This window comes from Lates calcarifer, linkage group LG7_2 (genome assembly GCF_001640805.2).
Source record: "Lates calcarifer isolate ASB-BC8 linkage group LG7_2, TLL_Latcal_v3, whole genome shotgun sequence".
Taxonomy (NCBI): domain Eukaryota; kingdom Metazoa; phylum Chordata; class Actinopteri; family Centropomidae; genus Lates; species Lates calcarifer.
The window spans coordinates 10165121-10179664 of NC_066854.1; the positions used below are offsets into that span (position 1 = coordinate 10165121).

At 41.2% G+C, this 14544-nt stretch overlaps 2 protein-coding genes and 1 long non-coding RNA gene across 15 annotated transcripts in view; 2 read left to right on the forward strand and 1 right to left on the reverse strand.

Moving 5' to 3' along the window:
- Nucleotides 1-12652, reverse strand: part of zranb3 (zinc finger, RAN-binding domain containing 3) — a 97583-nt gene extending 84931 nt beyond the window's left edge. For 2 of the 4 annotated variants that reach the window (XR_001963775.2, XM_051065978.1), the window contains exons 1-2: nt 11035-11259; nt 9729-9931 (exon numbers count right to left, since the gene is read on the reverse strand). Coding sequence is in view for 2 of the 4 variants with exons in the window: in XM_051065978.1 (XP_050921935.1) it covers nt 9729-9874 (146 nt within the window). In the remaining 2 variants the exon portion in view is untranslated. Of the gene's footprint in view, nt 1-9728; nt 9932-11034; nt 11260-11544 lie in introns of those variants that run through there. The other 2 variants (XR_007809039.1, XM_018701806.2) reach the window with 2 other exon arrangements.
- On the forward strand, nt 12-9408 carry LOC127139116 (uncharacterized). Its single transcript, XR_007809041.1, has 2 exons — nt 12-5813; nt 7982-9408. It is a non-coding gene; the product is annotated as an uncharacterized LOC127139116 (long non-coding RNA).
- Nucleotides 11356-14544, forward strand: part of LOC108900641 (R3H domain-containing protein 1) — a 50256-nt gene continuing 47067 nt past the window's right edge. For 7 of the 10 annotated variants that reach the window (XM_051065977.1, XM_018701794.2, XM_018701797.2 and 4 more), the window contains exon 1: nt 11356-11500. The gene's annotated coding sequence lies outside the window, so the exon portion shown is untranslated. The remainder of the gene's footprint in view (nt 11501-14544) is intronic. The other 3 variants (XM_018701799.2, XM_018701796.2, XM_018701798.2) reach the window with 1 other exon arrangement.

Here is a 14544-nt window from a genome sequence, read left to right on the forward strand (position 1 = left end):
CAAAAGGAAACAGAGAAAACTTTATCAGATGGGTTTTGAGATGAGGAAATTGCTTTGTAGAGCTGACCAGCAGGCGATAAAACCTAGTCACTATAAAAAGACAGAGTTTATAGTTTACATAAAAAGACAACAGCCCCTGCAGCAAGAGGGCTTTGCTCAAGGGCACAACAGCATTAGTTAGAACAGCATTTATTCTGAGTCGCTGTGCAGATATTCCTGACTCGTCCAAGGATTCATAACAGAAACCGCCCTGTCACAACCCGACTCCTCAAACCTTTTTGGCCACGGACACAAAGTCAAAGTCGTGAAGCTCCACCACCACCTCCGAGTCAGCTGCTCTTGGACAAATTTCAAGTCTGTCACTTGTGATTTAGGGATGCACCGGTACTTTGTTTGAGTGTGAGAACTGTTGTTGCTATTCAATATTTATGTTGTTGTTCCTATTGAATATTTCTGTTTCTGCTGTAACTGGGAGTCTTCGGAGAAACCCTGGAGAGTGTTCACTGTGTTTGGGTTCATCCGGTTCCCATAAAAGAGAGCGCTCAACACACAGGGTGATGCAGAGCTACATCTAATCACACATGTAAAATAATAATAATATTATAATGATACTGGAAACTGTCAATATAAAAAAAGACATTTTGGCATTGCTGACAGGTGCAGCAGGAACGACTGAGGTTTAACATAAGTTTGTTCCTCACTTAATAACTCACACGAGTCACTGCTCCATTCATTGTCTATGAGGCAGTGCCAGATTTAATATCCCAGTGACATCAAGAATTCAGGGGTCAGTTCTCCTGTTAAGCTTTAGGGAAGGAGTGGAGTATTTCTATTTGTATTGACCAAACTGTCCCATGGCACAGATGTGAATTAATTTAAGCAGCAGTGGGTTGAAAGCAAAGAAGGTGGATTTTACACTTTTACACTGCAAGAACAAAAAAATGAGCCCACCTACAATTATGAGATCACATAATGCAGAATAACTCTCTTTATCTCCGTGCACATAAAACAGAACATCCCAAAAAGATCATTTAAATGTATTTTCTATTCATTTTCTAACTGTAGAGTACTTCTAGGATTGCTGGTAGTGTCTTATTGTTGAGCATTGTGCGAAGAAAAGTTGTTATCAGTGAGAAACTGCCACATGGTAACCACCAATAAGATTTGAAATCCAATCCAATTAGTTTCACACTGTCATCACACCCACACACACACACACATCACAACAATGCTATTACTGACACAAGCTGAAAAAATTAATTGATTAGTCACCTGACAGAAAATGAATCTGCAATCTACCCATGTTAATCCCAGTCATCCTTTTCTAATCCATATTTTTAAGAGTAAGATTAACCTGCGATTGAACCTTCAACTAGGAGAAAACGAACAGCTTTCCTCTTGTGGCTGTCTCTGATAGGATATGTTTTTGCAGCCATATAAAGCCAACTAGTTCCCTTTACGCTGTACATTATAAGGAACAATGAAAGCGCGACACAGCCCTCAGCTGAAGTTGTCCCCATGGAGAAAGTGCAGATAGATCAACCTCTGCTTCTCCCTGCCCACTGGGTTTGGGCCTATTGTCATGACCTTGCTTATTCACAAATGCTTCCAACATCATGTCAGAGCAAACAGTGCAACAGAGCGGCTCTGAATACCTCAGACACACTCTCTCATTATTCTTTCTCCTCCTCCTCCGCTTCCTCCCCCCATCTCCGCCCCATTTCTCTCTTTCAGCTGAGGAACATGATTAATGTGCACCTTGCCACTGGTGGTTTTTCTAATTGCCAGCACACCGGCCCAGTCAGCGCAATGTGCACGCACACACACACACACGCACGCACAAACACATCACACATACACAAGCCATATGTGTGTGAAAAATGCACACAAAGGAAAAGGTATGCAAAAAAAACACAATATACACACAGATGTGTGAACAAAAGGAAGTCCACACACAAATGCACACACACACACACACACCTATATATATATGTGTGTATGTGTGCTTGCGCATACATCCACCCCCACACACACACCCACACACTCGCAAACTAGGGAGGGAGTGCGGCTGGGGCAGGTGCTTGCCATTTCTCAACACATTAATCATCCTCCTTTAAATAACCTGAGTGTCGTCTTGACGGTTTGAGACTGTGAGGATGCTGCAGTGCTGTTGCCTGACGACGGCACGGTCCCCGTCACCGCATCTTTCTAATGTTATCTCTGAAACCCACAAGCCCCAAAGTGTCAGGAAATGGGCTCCCCTACCTCCCGAACTGGCTGCGGTGATTTGATGGCTTTGACCTCTGCACAGTGATGTGTTGTGTGGCCCCCGTGTCTAACCCCAATCTTCCAGCCCTGTTAAGGTTCTCTTCTGAGGATTGGACCTGGAGTGCACCACGGTCAGTGGGAAAACTGCTCAGAGGCTGGACACTGCACAAAAGGCTGCCTTGAGGGGTGCTACTGTAATGCTCAGGACTAGGTTCTCACACACAGTTATGGGTTCAGAGTGCGGTTTTGCTGAATACTGTGAATGTGCTTAAAACCAAAACAAAGTAGCCTTTAGCAGAAAAGGTTTTGGTTGGAGATTTTTTCCTTCCATGACTTTAAAAGGAAAAGTTTTCACTCTTGCTATATGGGTCAATCCAATACTAGTGTTTCACTTATGTATTTTTTCCTGACGCTTCAGCACACCGCTCTGCACACCTTAAAGCTCTTAAATTATATTCTTTGCAGTGGTGCTTAAAATATAAAAACACACACACACAAAAGTTTTGTACTTAAAGTACTTTGACAATAGTTACACACAACCCAGCTGTTTTTTTTTTTTGTTTTTGTTTTTGTCTTTTTGCATCTATTTCTGTTTTTCACTGTATAATTTTAATAATGTTTCACTATGGGGTGAAATTTACATTAACTACAGTGTTATAAAATGTATTCAATCATATCCATACATTAGAAATTAGTGATATATATGGAAATAACCTCATTAGAAAAGAAAACATTTTTATAACAATGTTTACTTGTGACATGCTAAAATGTATTGTTACAGTAGCACTAGCAAAGACTACTTCAGTGATATCAGTTATACAAATAAATATTTAAAGTTTGCTGATATTAGCTACCATAAGCTAGCACCAATTAAGACTGCAGCAGAAAAACCCCTGAGTGAACTGGGGTGAGCTTTATTGCTCAATTTTTCATTGGTAAGAAGAATTTGTTATTTTTTCTTTTAAAGGTTACATAGTCTGGCTTTAAATTTGAAATATGAGATAAGATGAGATAAGATAAGTGCAGGATTTCAGGAATATTGTGTACGAAAACCTGCATGAAGCAGCAGAACCCACTAATCTGTGCATGTTCCTTTATGATCTGTAGGTGTGAATATGGCTACACTCTTCCATTATGTTCCTTGACTCCTCCTTGTGTTACATTTAATTATAATCTTTGAACTCCTGTATCTATTACTGTGGGATGTGAACATAAATATGTATGAATGTATGTTGTGTTTGGCTCTAATGATGCATTTACTCTGACGTTTCTTGAAATGATAAATTAAATGAACATATTAAAGGAACATATTTTTCATGTTATAATACTTGTTATAAGTGTTTCCCACCTGCATAATTCCTCTCTCTAAAACCTCTTCTTTATATCCTGGATGAACACTATCCAAGTAATAGAAAGTGGGCTATTAAGGCTACGGGTTACTGATGGTGAGTAAAATTACATTTTTCATGCTGTATAATAGAACAAATCTCTTGCCTCATTCATAACATAAAAATATAATACCCCGTTACATCAAAAACCTATAACAAATTTCATGCTTAATTAGGAGGAAATGCAATTCAGAGCACCAAGTACAGTAAATACCACAACTGAGCTCACTGAAGATGTAGGAGAGATATGGCCTTAGTATGTGTGATTCATTTTGCTGAAACTGATCTGAAGTTACACAATGTTTAACTCTGCCAATGGCTCATAATATCACTAGCTACTATATGGCAACTGGTACACAGACAAGCTGTGCACTGCCTGTGATGTTTAACACTACTGCCATCAAGCTAAAGGCAAATGAGTTTCTGCTGTAAGTATTAATGAGAATGGGTAAACATTATGTAACACTGACCAGTAGCTGTCTGGTGCAGGTTTTAATGACAGTGATGAAAATGGGATTTTGTTGTATCAACAGATCATGGTAAATTACTTCCAAAAATCAGCAAACGCTGCAAGTGACAGAACCATGGAGCATTAAAGCTGCTGAACACCAGCTTTCACACTGATGTGTGTACTGAATCCCCTTCTGTCGGCATTAAAGGGGCACACTGCTGATTTCACATATGAAGATCACATCAATTCAGTCATGAGTACTACTCAGTACGTGAAAAAAAGTTAGTGGCCTCAGAGGGAGCTTTGTAAAGTGTGAAAAAACGACCCTGATGATGTCTTCAGGGTTGCAAATCCCCCCCGTGGGATTAATAAAGTTCATCTCATCTCAGCATAAGCTTGGGGACAACAAATTAATAAACCCTGGTGGTACTGAGTTGAAAAGACAGTGCCACATATTTATCAGGAAAAACCCATGATGTTGCCTTATGGGAAATGTAGGAGTCAGTGTTTTTGGAGTTCAACACATACTACACTAAAGGTCAGGATATTTCACGCTTAAGATCTTTTCACACTGGGGGTATTTTTTCATGTGGTTCATTCACATGTCAATTTATTTTTTTTACACTGGTTGTTTTTGTTATGACTACTTTTACACACAGAATGTGAATATTACATGGCAAAAAAGCAATGTAATTTTTTTTCTGAGCTTTCGTGCCACGAATAAAGGCATCACCCCACACAGACCGTCAGAGTCTGCTCTAGGCTGAGGAATCCTAGTAGTTGGTCCACTGCCTCCTCAGATGTGGCGCTCGCATCTGCAGCACCACCTCAAACTGTCCCACCAACATCCTAAAAATATGTCTGCAACCGGCCGTGGTGGAGCTTCAGCTCCTGTATATTCACAAGCGAGTATTTTGCACCGTATATTTGTGTCGTGCTGTTTGTGAAAAGACCTTCAGAGGCAAATATGATCAGTTTAACTATGTTTAGTTAACTACTATAATTATTATTTTTTACTATCACTGTTAGCACCGATATACCAAGACAAATTCCTTGTATGTGCAAACTTACTTGGCAATAAAGTCTGATTCTGATTCTGATTCTAAAGGGTACAATAAATAAGATTTCTCTGCCACTGAATGTGGTTTAAGGTTTTGAAAAAACACATATGATTTGAAACCAGTGTTCCAGGTTTTCTAATACTGTGCTCTTTAGTGATGTTTATCGAGCCTCCTTTAAAAGTTGTTGTACGTGATTCATCTTACGAGGACAGAATTTCAGCAGGGACTAGATGGAAATGAGGTCAATTGTACTCCCAGTGCTGCTAAATGACTTTATGGTACCACTCCATATACACCCTGTGTATTATGAACAATACTTATGTGCCAGGACAAATGTTGCGTAAATACATCAACGTGTATGTGCACAGAGGACAAACTCCATCTCTGGAATGGACCTCTCTCAGTAATTTGACCATCACAGGGAGAGACAACACGGCCTGCTTATTGATCCCCTCTTGCATCAGCAGAGCAGGCCTTATTCAATAAAAGCACGGGCAGTCACTAACAAAAATATTTCGGACAAATCAGAGCAGGTTGGACATGCGCTGCATCACATGCTGCAGTCAACACCTTAATGGAAGTGCCCAAGAGCTCTTAATGGATGTACTTTTACTCCAAACTGATGGGGTTTTGTTCCATATCTGGGTAGGTTCACTCAGTTTATAGATGTACCCTAGGTACATTTTAGAAATACTGATGTATACAGATGTCAGCACTCAAATGGCAAACTTCTGCCCAACTTTCCAAACAACACAATCAACCACATCTCATGGGTTTTTATTATCATACTGTACCACAACTTCCCCACATTATCCCTCATCTAACTCCATAAAATTCACTCACCCTCCCACACAGACCAATACAGCGGGCTCCATAAGTATTGCAACAACATTTGATGTTTTGGTTCGGTACTCTTGATGCTCTGAATGTGAAAAGACACAATGACTATGAGATTTAAAGGAAAAATCCACCCACGGATCCTCCTACACTGTTAGATATCCAACATCAATCTATGATGTTCAGTGCATTTCAGGAGTTATTTTATAATGAAGCACACTGACATTTATTTTTTTGTCTGTCAGCCTGCCTCGTCGAGTTCCACCTCAGGTAGTCATATCCTACATTTCCCAGGACTGTTATACTCTCTCCTAAAAATCCAACTGCATTGCATTCTGGTCTATTCAGGCTATTGTAGGATGAAATACTGTTATCTCTTTCTCTTCTACAATGAGTCTCTGTTGAGTATCAGTAAAAAAAAAGAGGCTGCTGCTTTAATTTGAGGCTCTTTCCAAGGATACTGAATGAACAAATAAAGAACAGCAGGGTGCCTCAAATACTTAGAAAGATCAAGATTACTGTCAATAACAATAATTTTTTAGCTTACAATCATCCTTTCTGTCTGTCTGCATGTGAGTGTACTTGTAGATATGTGTATGGGGGGTGTGTGGTATAGCGGGCTCAGAAATACCATCAAATTGAGTTTTTTGAGTATTTTAACCTCTTAGACACCGGGGCGAGTGGAGGGGTTAATGTGAATTTTCAATTTGCATATAAAAAATGAAAATAGAAATAACAGTGCCAACAGGCTGTTTATCTCAACAAACAAACTGTTATTCACATAATGGTACAGTGAATAGAAATGTGCATTTATTCAGTTTCTTTTGCCAATTTTTCTCGAAAATCAAAACCTAGTTAATGTATTATCTCACATTACTGCTTATAGAGTATGTAGCAATCAGGATATGGCTTCAGTCAATAAAAATGCATTGTTAAACTTGAATTTGCTGAAGTCTATTGTTACAAATATGGCACAGTAGTAAATGGGAGTCAGGCAAGCTGGGGCAGGACTGTGAAGCTTTGGATTTCCTTACATGCTGAAGTGCTGTGCATGAGCCTGTAGTGGAATGGGTACTCAGCATTTGAAGAGTTAAAAAGATTTTTTTCTAAAACCATAAACACAACTGCAAGAAATTGATTAAACAATGTTCTTGTCTGCTCCAACGCAACCTCCAATTCAGTTAGCATGTCCAGCTCACTAGCTTACCGCCTACAGTTGTAAACTACTGTTAAAGCCAAGGAGCACATCTCACTTCACTTTGTAAAAAACAAGCCTCATTCCTCTTCAAAACAAGACCACTTTCTTGCTGGGAGCAGGTGGTGGTGAGGGTTCTTTAGCACAAGCTTCAGCCATCACTGCGTTTACAAGACAAGAGGTTAGAATACACCCTCTGAGCAGTGATACAGCTTCAGGGCAGCCTGGATGCTACAGTGAGTCACTGAAGTGATGAAATGGTTGGCATGCTAAATTCAATAGAACAAAAGAAGTGATAGAACTATAAGCAAAACATTGCTGTTGCTTTCCACTGCTGGAGACAACTCTTGGTGAGTAAAGGAATGACGTTTGATGCTGAATTGGCTATGTAGCAAGTCAACTGAAGACAGCAACAACTCATGGTGCTAACATTGCCACTATTGCCACTGTAAAAAAAGGGTGAAAAGATAATGTCTGAAACTGCTTCATTTAAAGTGTCTCTAAAAGCTGTGCTGATCCTCTGAGGTGTGAGCTTTAGTTCAGGTGAGGACCTCAACACCCAACCTGTTTGACCTGTTTGTTAGAGGTAGAGACTCCATTAGCACTTGCTTTAGTGAGTAAAAAACAGTCCAAGTTCAGCATAAGATATAGAAATGGAGACCGTGTATTAAAGAATAAACTAACCAACACTACACATAAAGCATGGTGTCAGTGTTCATTCTACTTTCAGATCCCTCTCTACCTATAACATCTTGAGCTAATTCCACTCCTGTCTCCACAGAGAAGCAGTGCCCGCGCTGCTCTTACTGTCACATTGATGCCAATTGACTGAGGTAGCTGTCCACACGGTGCAGCGAGAGCCAATTGACTTCTGACCCACCCGTGTAACAAAGCAGAGCCTCCCAGTGTTCCTGGATCAATATGGCCGCTCCGCATCACAGCAGCGGTGCTCAGATTGGCTCCCCCTGTGCTGACCTTCCAGAGAACCCAAGCATTCATTGACTGGTCGGGGAGGAGGAAATGGGCAAGTCCTGGCCTGTTCCTGCAGTTAATGCTCACCACAACCAAACACTTACAGACTTAAGGGCAACTATGAAACTTCCATTGGACTGGTAATTGTTTTCTAAGATATAACCTGGACTCTATCTGACCTTCTGAATTTAGAATATATTCACATACACTCTTGACTTTTTTCTTGCTTCTTAAGCCATAATAATGTGTGGTAGCTTGTTTGGAAATCACATTTGTCCCATTGCACTATAGAGGTGGGGTGGGGCTGCCCACTTTAAAGCTCCATTAGGCAAATTATCTTTGTAAAAATGCTATCACACACTGATGCAGCAATAGAGAGAAGAATACTGTACTGGTGATTTGCTGTGTGTGCCCCGATGAATTTCTGTTAAGTGTGGACATGAGCTGAACATCTTCATTATCAGTAAGTGAAAATTGAAAAATAAAATCATATTGGTGACTGGCAGAACTTTTGAAGCTCTGAACTCTGTCAGTGCTGCATCACAAACTGAGGGGTTGGTATGTCAAGTATGAGTGCATTTTACCTAGCCTATTAAAGGTGCTATATATACGTTTTTGCTATCGCTACATAGCCAGTGTTGTTGGTTTACTTACCAAGAGCTTCAGCCGTGTTGTGTTTGCAAGACAAGAGGTCAGAATATGCCTTCTGCGCAGCACTATTTCTTCATCCTCTCATGTTGGATGGAGGCCAAATGGACACTACAATGACTCACTATCACAAAATGGTATTACAAAACGGGACGGGCTAACTGGTTAGCACGCTAACTTCAGTAGAAGAAAAGTGATGGGAACAGAAGTAAAACAAGAGCTGATTTCCATTGTTTGAGACTGCTCTTGGCGAGGAAAAGAATGAAATTTGAAGCTTAACTTGACGGTACTTCTAGACTGGTAAGTAAACAGCTTAATGCCAATATTAGCTTTGTAGTGATAGTTAAAACATACATATAGCATCAGTGAAGTTGCCTTCTATGTAAACACATAAAGCTATGTTTACATGAACTGTTTCTCATATATAGCGCATTGTGAGAGCATCACTGAAACCTAATAAACACGTTCAATGAAGAGTAAAATGTAAAGAATGTGGAGTAAAGATTCTGCTTGTATTCTTCTATGACATGCTCAAACAATAGATCTGGGTTGAAAGCATCTTCATAGCAATAAATCAATATTTACACACTGCAGAGGTGGAGTGGAATGTCAGGCTGCAAACATAGAGTGGCAAAAACCCAGAGGGGGTATGCACTGCTCTCAAATGGAGCCACTCAAAAATGAACAATAGATCTACTTATCTGTAAGGTCTACATTTAGTTGTCAAATGTAGAAAATCTCCTGTCTTTGCAAACAAGATGCAGGCTGACCTTTATTTTCTGAATGCTATTCTGTTGCCAGAGATGTACCTTAACACAGAACCTAACATAAAGACAAACTAAGGCATACTAACTGACTAACAAACAACAGAGCTGTGATGTAACTGACTGAGCGGGAGTACTGCTTACCGTCCATTCCTAGATAAAGCAAACTCCACACCCTCTCTTTGGAAAGGCATCAGGCGCTGCAGGAGCCTGTGAGGAAGGCCTGACAGTTGCTGTGACCATCTTGTATCACAGTGAGAGGTCTGTGGGCCATTATCATCCATTTCCATTAGTAAGTCCTCATGAGTTTCTTGGTTCTTGCTCAGTCAGCCGACTCTGGTTATAGACTGGGGGGAACAAAACATTGTTAAAATACAATGTACATCTGAATGTTCTCCTATAATTTTTGTCAGTATTTACCACAGCATCTACTGAACATGCAATAGAGCACATTTGTGTACAATATTGATTGCTGATTTAAACATGTTTTATAATAATGGTAAGTAGCATTCCTCTGCTGCCTGCTACCACTGACAGAGGTGTCATTATTAGAAGCTGGATGATGCAGCACAGTGGACAAAGAAAGTCTGAATTTAAGATGAGATTTTAAAAAAATTGCTTGTCTCAGATGCCTCCGGTTACACCATCAGCATGTTCCTGTGTTGCCCCACCTGGTACAGTTCCAGTCAATCCACTGTACTAACAACCCCACAAAATAAGACTGTGTCAAAATGTATAAGCTTGCAATAATGCCAGTGTAAGAACAAACTCCTTCTTTAATAGTACTTACTTTCAATACCTGATTAAAACCTCAATTGCATCTTCTTTTCTACATCTGACAACCATGAAACACACAGTATAATTCTGTAATTACAGCCAAAAATTTCATTCTCAAAGGCAGTATCCTACAGTTATATCTATGTATTAAGTTTCAAAATATCTACCATCCCTCTCTATAAGTTAGAGGACCCACAGGACACGGTAATAAACCAAATAAACCATTACACACGACGGTAACAACAAATTTAGTTGAACCAATTAAGTATGACTTTAGCATCCTTAGCTAGTATTAGCAACAATAAGCGGAAGTAAAGAGACTTGCCTGTATAAATAAAAGCACAGAAACGCATACGCACACCTTTGTCAGCTAACTGTGTCTATAATTTGGAATATTCACACCGGAAACGCGTTTTGCTAGCTAGCTGGTACCTAGCTACCTGTTACATAGAAACACTAGCAAGCTAACGTAGCTACTGCGTTTCAGTGAAATTAGTGTTAATATGTTACAGTTTGCTCTCAGCGGAGCTAACCTGGTCACGTATAGTGTTGCTTTGATGTCGTGACTCAGGAGCAGCAGCAGTACTCAGTCACATAACATACATTTAAAATAGTTGTGTTAGCGAACTTAATTAAAAAAACAGTAGTGTTTTTGTAAGAGTTGTTTGCCTACCCTGTGAAACAGCAGAGTGAAGTGCGTTATTAAAGTAGCTCCTGAAACAGCGGACTAAACTGGGGAACTGGGAAGTTTCGCGGGAAATTTAAGGTACACTCGGTTTATATCACCAGGCATCCGCCGCACCCACTTATCACAGTGTTCAATGCAACTTCCTGGCACTTTGTGGTCTAATTTAAACACAATTCCCCTGAGAGTTTAACGACTTTACATCAGCGTTCATACGTATGTAAGAAAATGACGGAGTTGTCAGAGGAACAGCGTGCATGCGTGCTGCCATAACGCAAAAATCCAGCAACGACAAGACGTGACATATTTTCAACGCCCTACGTGTCGAACGTGAGGAGCTGACGCACTCTCCCAGCCTGCTGGACTCCGCTGCCTCTCCTTCAGTCTGCCACAAACACTAGCTACTTCACCCTCGGTAGAGACAACGGCTGTGCACCGATTGTAAACCAAAGCGGTAAGGCAACATTAGATATCTGCAGTATCCTGTCCAACACTTACCGGTTTGCGAAAAACAAATTTTAACCGGATAGTTGTGATCATGTAACACGAGCTAGTTAGCAGTAAACACCTCTCTTGCTAGTCCGTGACAGCTCAGGGCGCCGGTGTTTGGCCGTTTTCAATCGTTAGCAAGCCACAATGCCAGGTAATAATGGTTAGCTTAGCCCCGACACGATCCAACGCAAACGTATCTCATTATGTTGCTTTGCTCTGCGGCAAAAATCCACACCTCGCAAGCAAATACTTTGTCCAAAGTATAATCTTCCATACTTAAATTCGGCCATCGCCCGGAAAACCAAACAGCAACTATTTAATAATACGGCATATTTCAATAACTTTTAGGCCTGGTTCGATTGCTCCTCTCCCAGCGATATGCCGCAACCAACGGTGTGTTCTGAGGTTAACTGTTAGCCATTTTCAATAAACTGAGCTTTAATTGATTTGTTACGCTGTTTGGCTAAATGTCTTATCAGCCGGATTTTAGTTAGGTGTATCAATTAGCAGCCTAAAATGCCACATGTTGTCCGGGATCCGTAGGTTTTGCCGATTCCAGGGAAACATTAAATCAGCCAAATTTGTAATGGAGTCTGGTGTGACGGGCTCGCTCTGGAGCAGGGAGCGAAAACTATCGGAAGTCTAGCTTTTAAGTTCCATTGCTTTAAATGGTTAATCAAAACAAATGTCGACTGATCCTCCACACCTGTCCTCATCATGTTCTCCTTGTCGTTGTGGTAGATACATGACTGTCAATGTTACATGTCGTTGTTCGATGGGACAAGTCAGGCAGTAATTAGATAGATAGTTAGAACACACGTCTTAATATTAGACATATAACGTTGCGCATTTACCATTAAGGCACTAGAGAGTTTACCAAAATAAAAGTCAAGGGGTTTAATGTATTTGGAGTGACAATCATATCAACACAAGTCACTATCAGTGAAGTTGCTCTTATAGAAATTAATTCAGAATGAATTAAATTGAATTAATGATGCATTCAAGATTTGCTGATAAATTAATTTTAAAAAGAGTATATGGTTTTTAACACTGCTAGATTAACTGCTGTGAGTTACTGTCATTGTCGGAAAGATTATAATTGCAGCAAAACCTGCCATGACCTACATTTATGTCAGTTAACAGCCATAAATCATACATTTAATAACTAATATTGGTACCTGTTTACCACTAACCCTTATCCACTGTCATTCTGATGCACTAACCTTGACAATTATCACCTCATACACTTGCTAGAGATGTAAGTGAGAGTTTCCAAGTTGCCACCGCTGAGGCTGAGCATCATGATTGTACCATTTTCATTGAGGTACCGGTGGAGCCTGGTGGGTGGAGAGTAGATGCTGGTTCAGTCCTTGCGGCTGCTGTTTTAGAGAGTGGAGACGGTGTGTTTGTCCCTACAGGGGTGGCAACTGTGCTGTCCGGCAGCATCACATCTTTGTTTCTTTTTTTTTTCTAGCCTTGTGTGTATACTATAATGTGCCCTTTTCACCCTGTAGCATACCCCCCCACCCCCCCCACAAGGCTTAAAATAAATGCTAATAATTGTTTGCCGTAACTGTTTCACCTGCTACTGCTCAGGTGGCGACTTTGTTGACCATTCATGACACAGGTTAGGGCGTATTTGGGGGGCTGATGACATTATCAGATATTGAGGCCGAAGATGCTTTGTAATAGCTTCCACCAAAGATGTGGACCGACGACTAAATAATTCATCGCCTTCCAGGGGGGAAAAAAATCTCTCTTTCCTATAATATTTGGTCGAGGCCATTAAATAATTCATCCGCCTATCCATAAATTGTTTGTTCAATTGGTGACCTTTTCATGGGATTAAGGAAGCACAATAATAAATTCTTCAGAGACCTGGCATAACGAATGGTACAATTATGAGGCAGGATTGGATCGGATCGGTTGTCGCAGCCTGGTGTTGGTTGCTAAGTGACAGCAGGAACTTTTCCGCCCACTGTGTTTGCTGTTAAAAGTCTGAGTGACTGAAAGGACAAAAACAATCACATTATGGCAGTCTAGACTTCAGCTGCGCGCAGGACCTGTTTGTGACTTCCTATGTCTTTGACAGCCTGTCAGTCACCTCGTGATGAAAGCTTCATGAAGTAGATTATTTTCAGAGCTCAATTATCACTCTCATCCTCGCTCTCTCCTCTGCATGTTTAAAGTAGGCACAGTACTTGATCTTTAATGGAATAAACAGGTTATGATCCCTTATTGTTTTTCCTTTTAAATCCTCTAAAGGCAGTTTTAGATGAAATGGAGGAGGGTTAGGGGTGTGATTTCATCATACACAAGCAGTTGCTCCTTCCTTTTATGCAGTCGGTGTGTTTTCTAGCTGACCCCCCCCCAATAAGCTTGTCTCAGATGTGCCTAAAGCAAAAATGTTTTATCGCAGTATTTCAGTTTTCTCTGTCAGTAATGGGTGGTATTTCAGGTGGTGCCTGCCTCTCTGAGTCAGTGGGATTAGCCGTAGCCTTGTCTTCTTGTGTGAAAAGCAGGGTGCCAGCTTTAATGGGAAGGTAGCCCAGTGAACAGCTCGGCCTCTCAGCGGCCAGCGCCTCCCCATCGACTCTCCACCTGGTCTTTGAGCACCTAGCTGGCCGCAGACATGTCGCTCCCGCCCCCCCTGTCCTCTCCTCCTCCCTGCTTGTCGCCTCTCTTTCTCTTTTCACGTTCTTTTTTCTGTGCCTTTCTTTGCCTTCTCTCTCCTACCGCTCTGCCGCCCACCCTCCCAGGTTTTTTTTTCCCCTCATCTTCCTCTCCTCTTCCTCTCAGTCTCCTATCTATCCCATGTCCCTGGCTGCCCTTTCCTCCTCCTCCTCCTCCCCCTCCCCCTTGCCCCCGCCTCCATCCTAAAGCAGAGTAGCTAATGAAGAGCCCCATTTAGCCGGTGACTTTGGTTCAGTCAGCGCTCCGTAGCGCCGGCCGGCCTCGGCTGCCGTGACTGGCTGTTCAGGCTCTGACATCACACAGGGGCCAGCT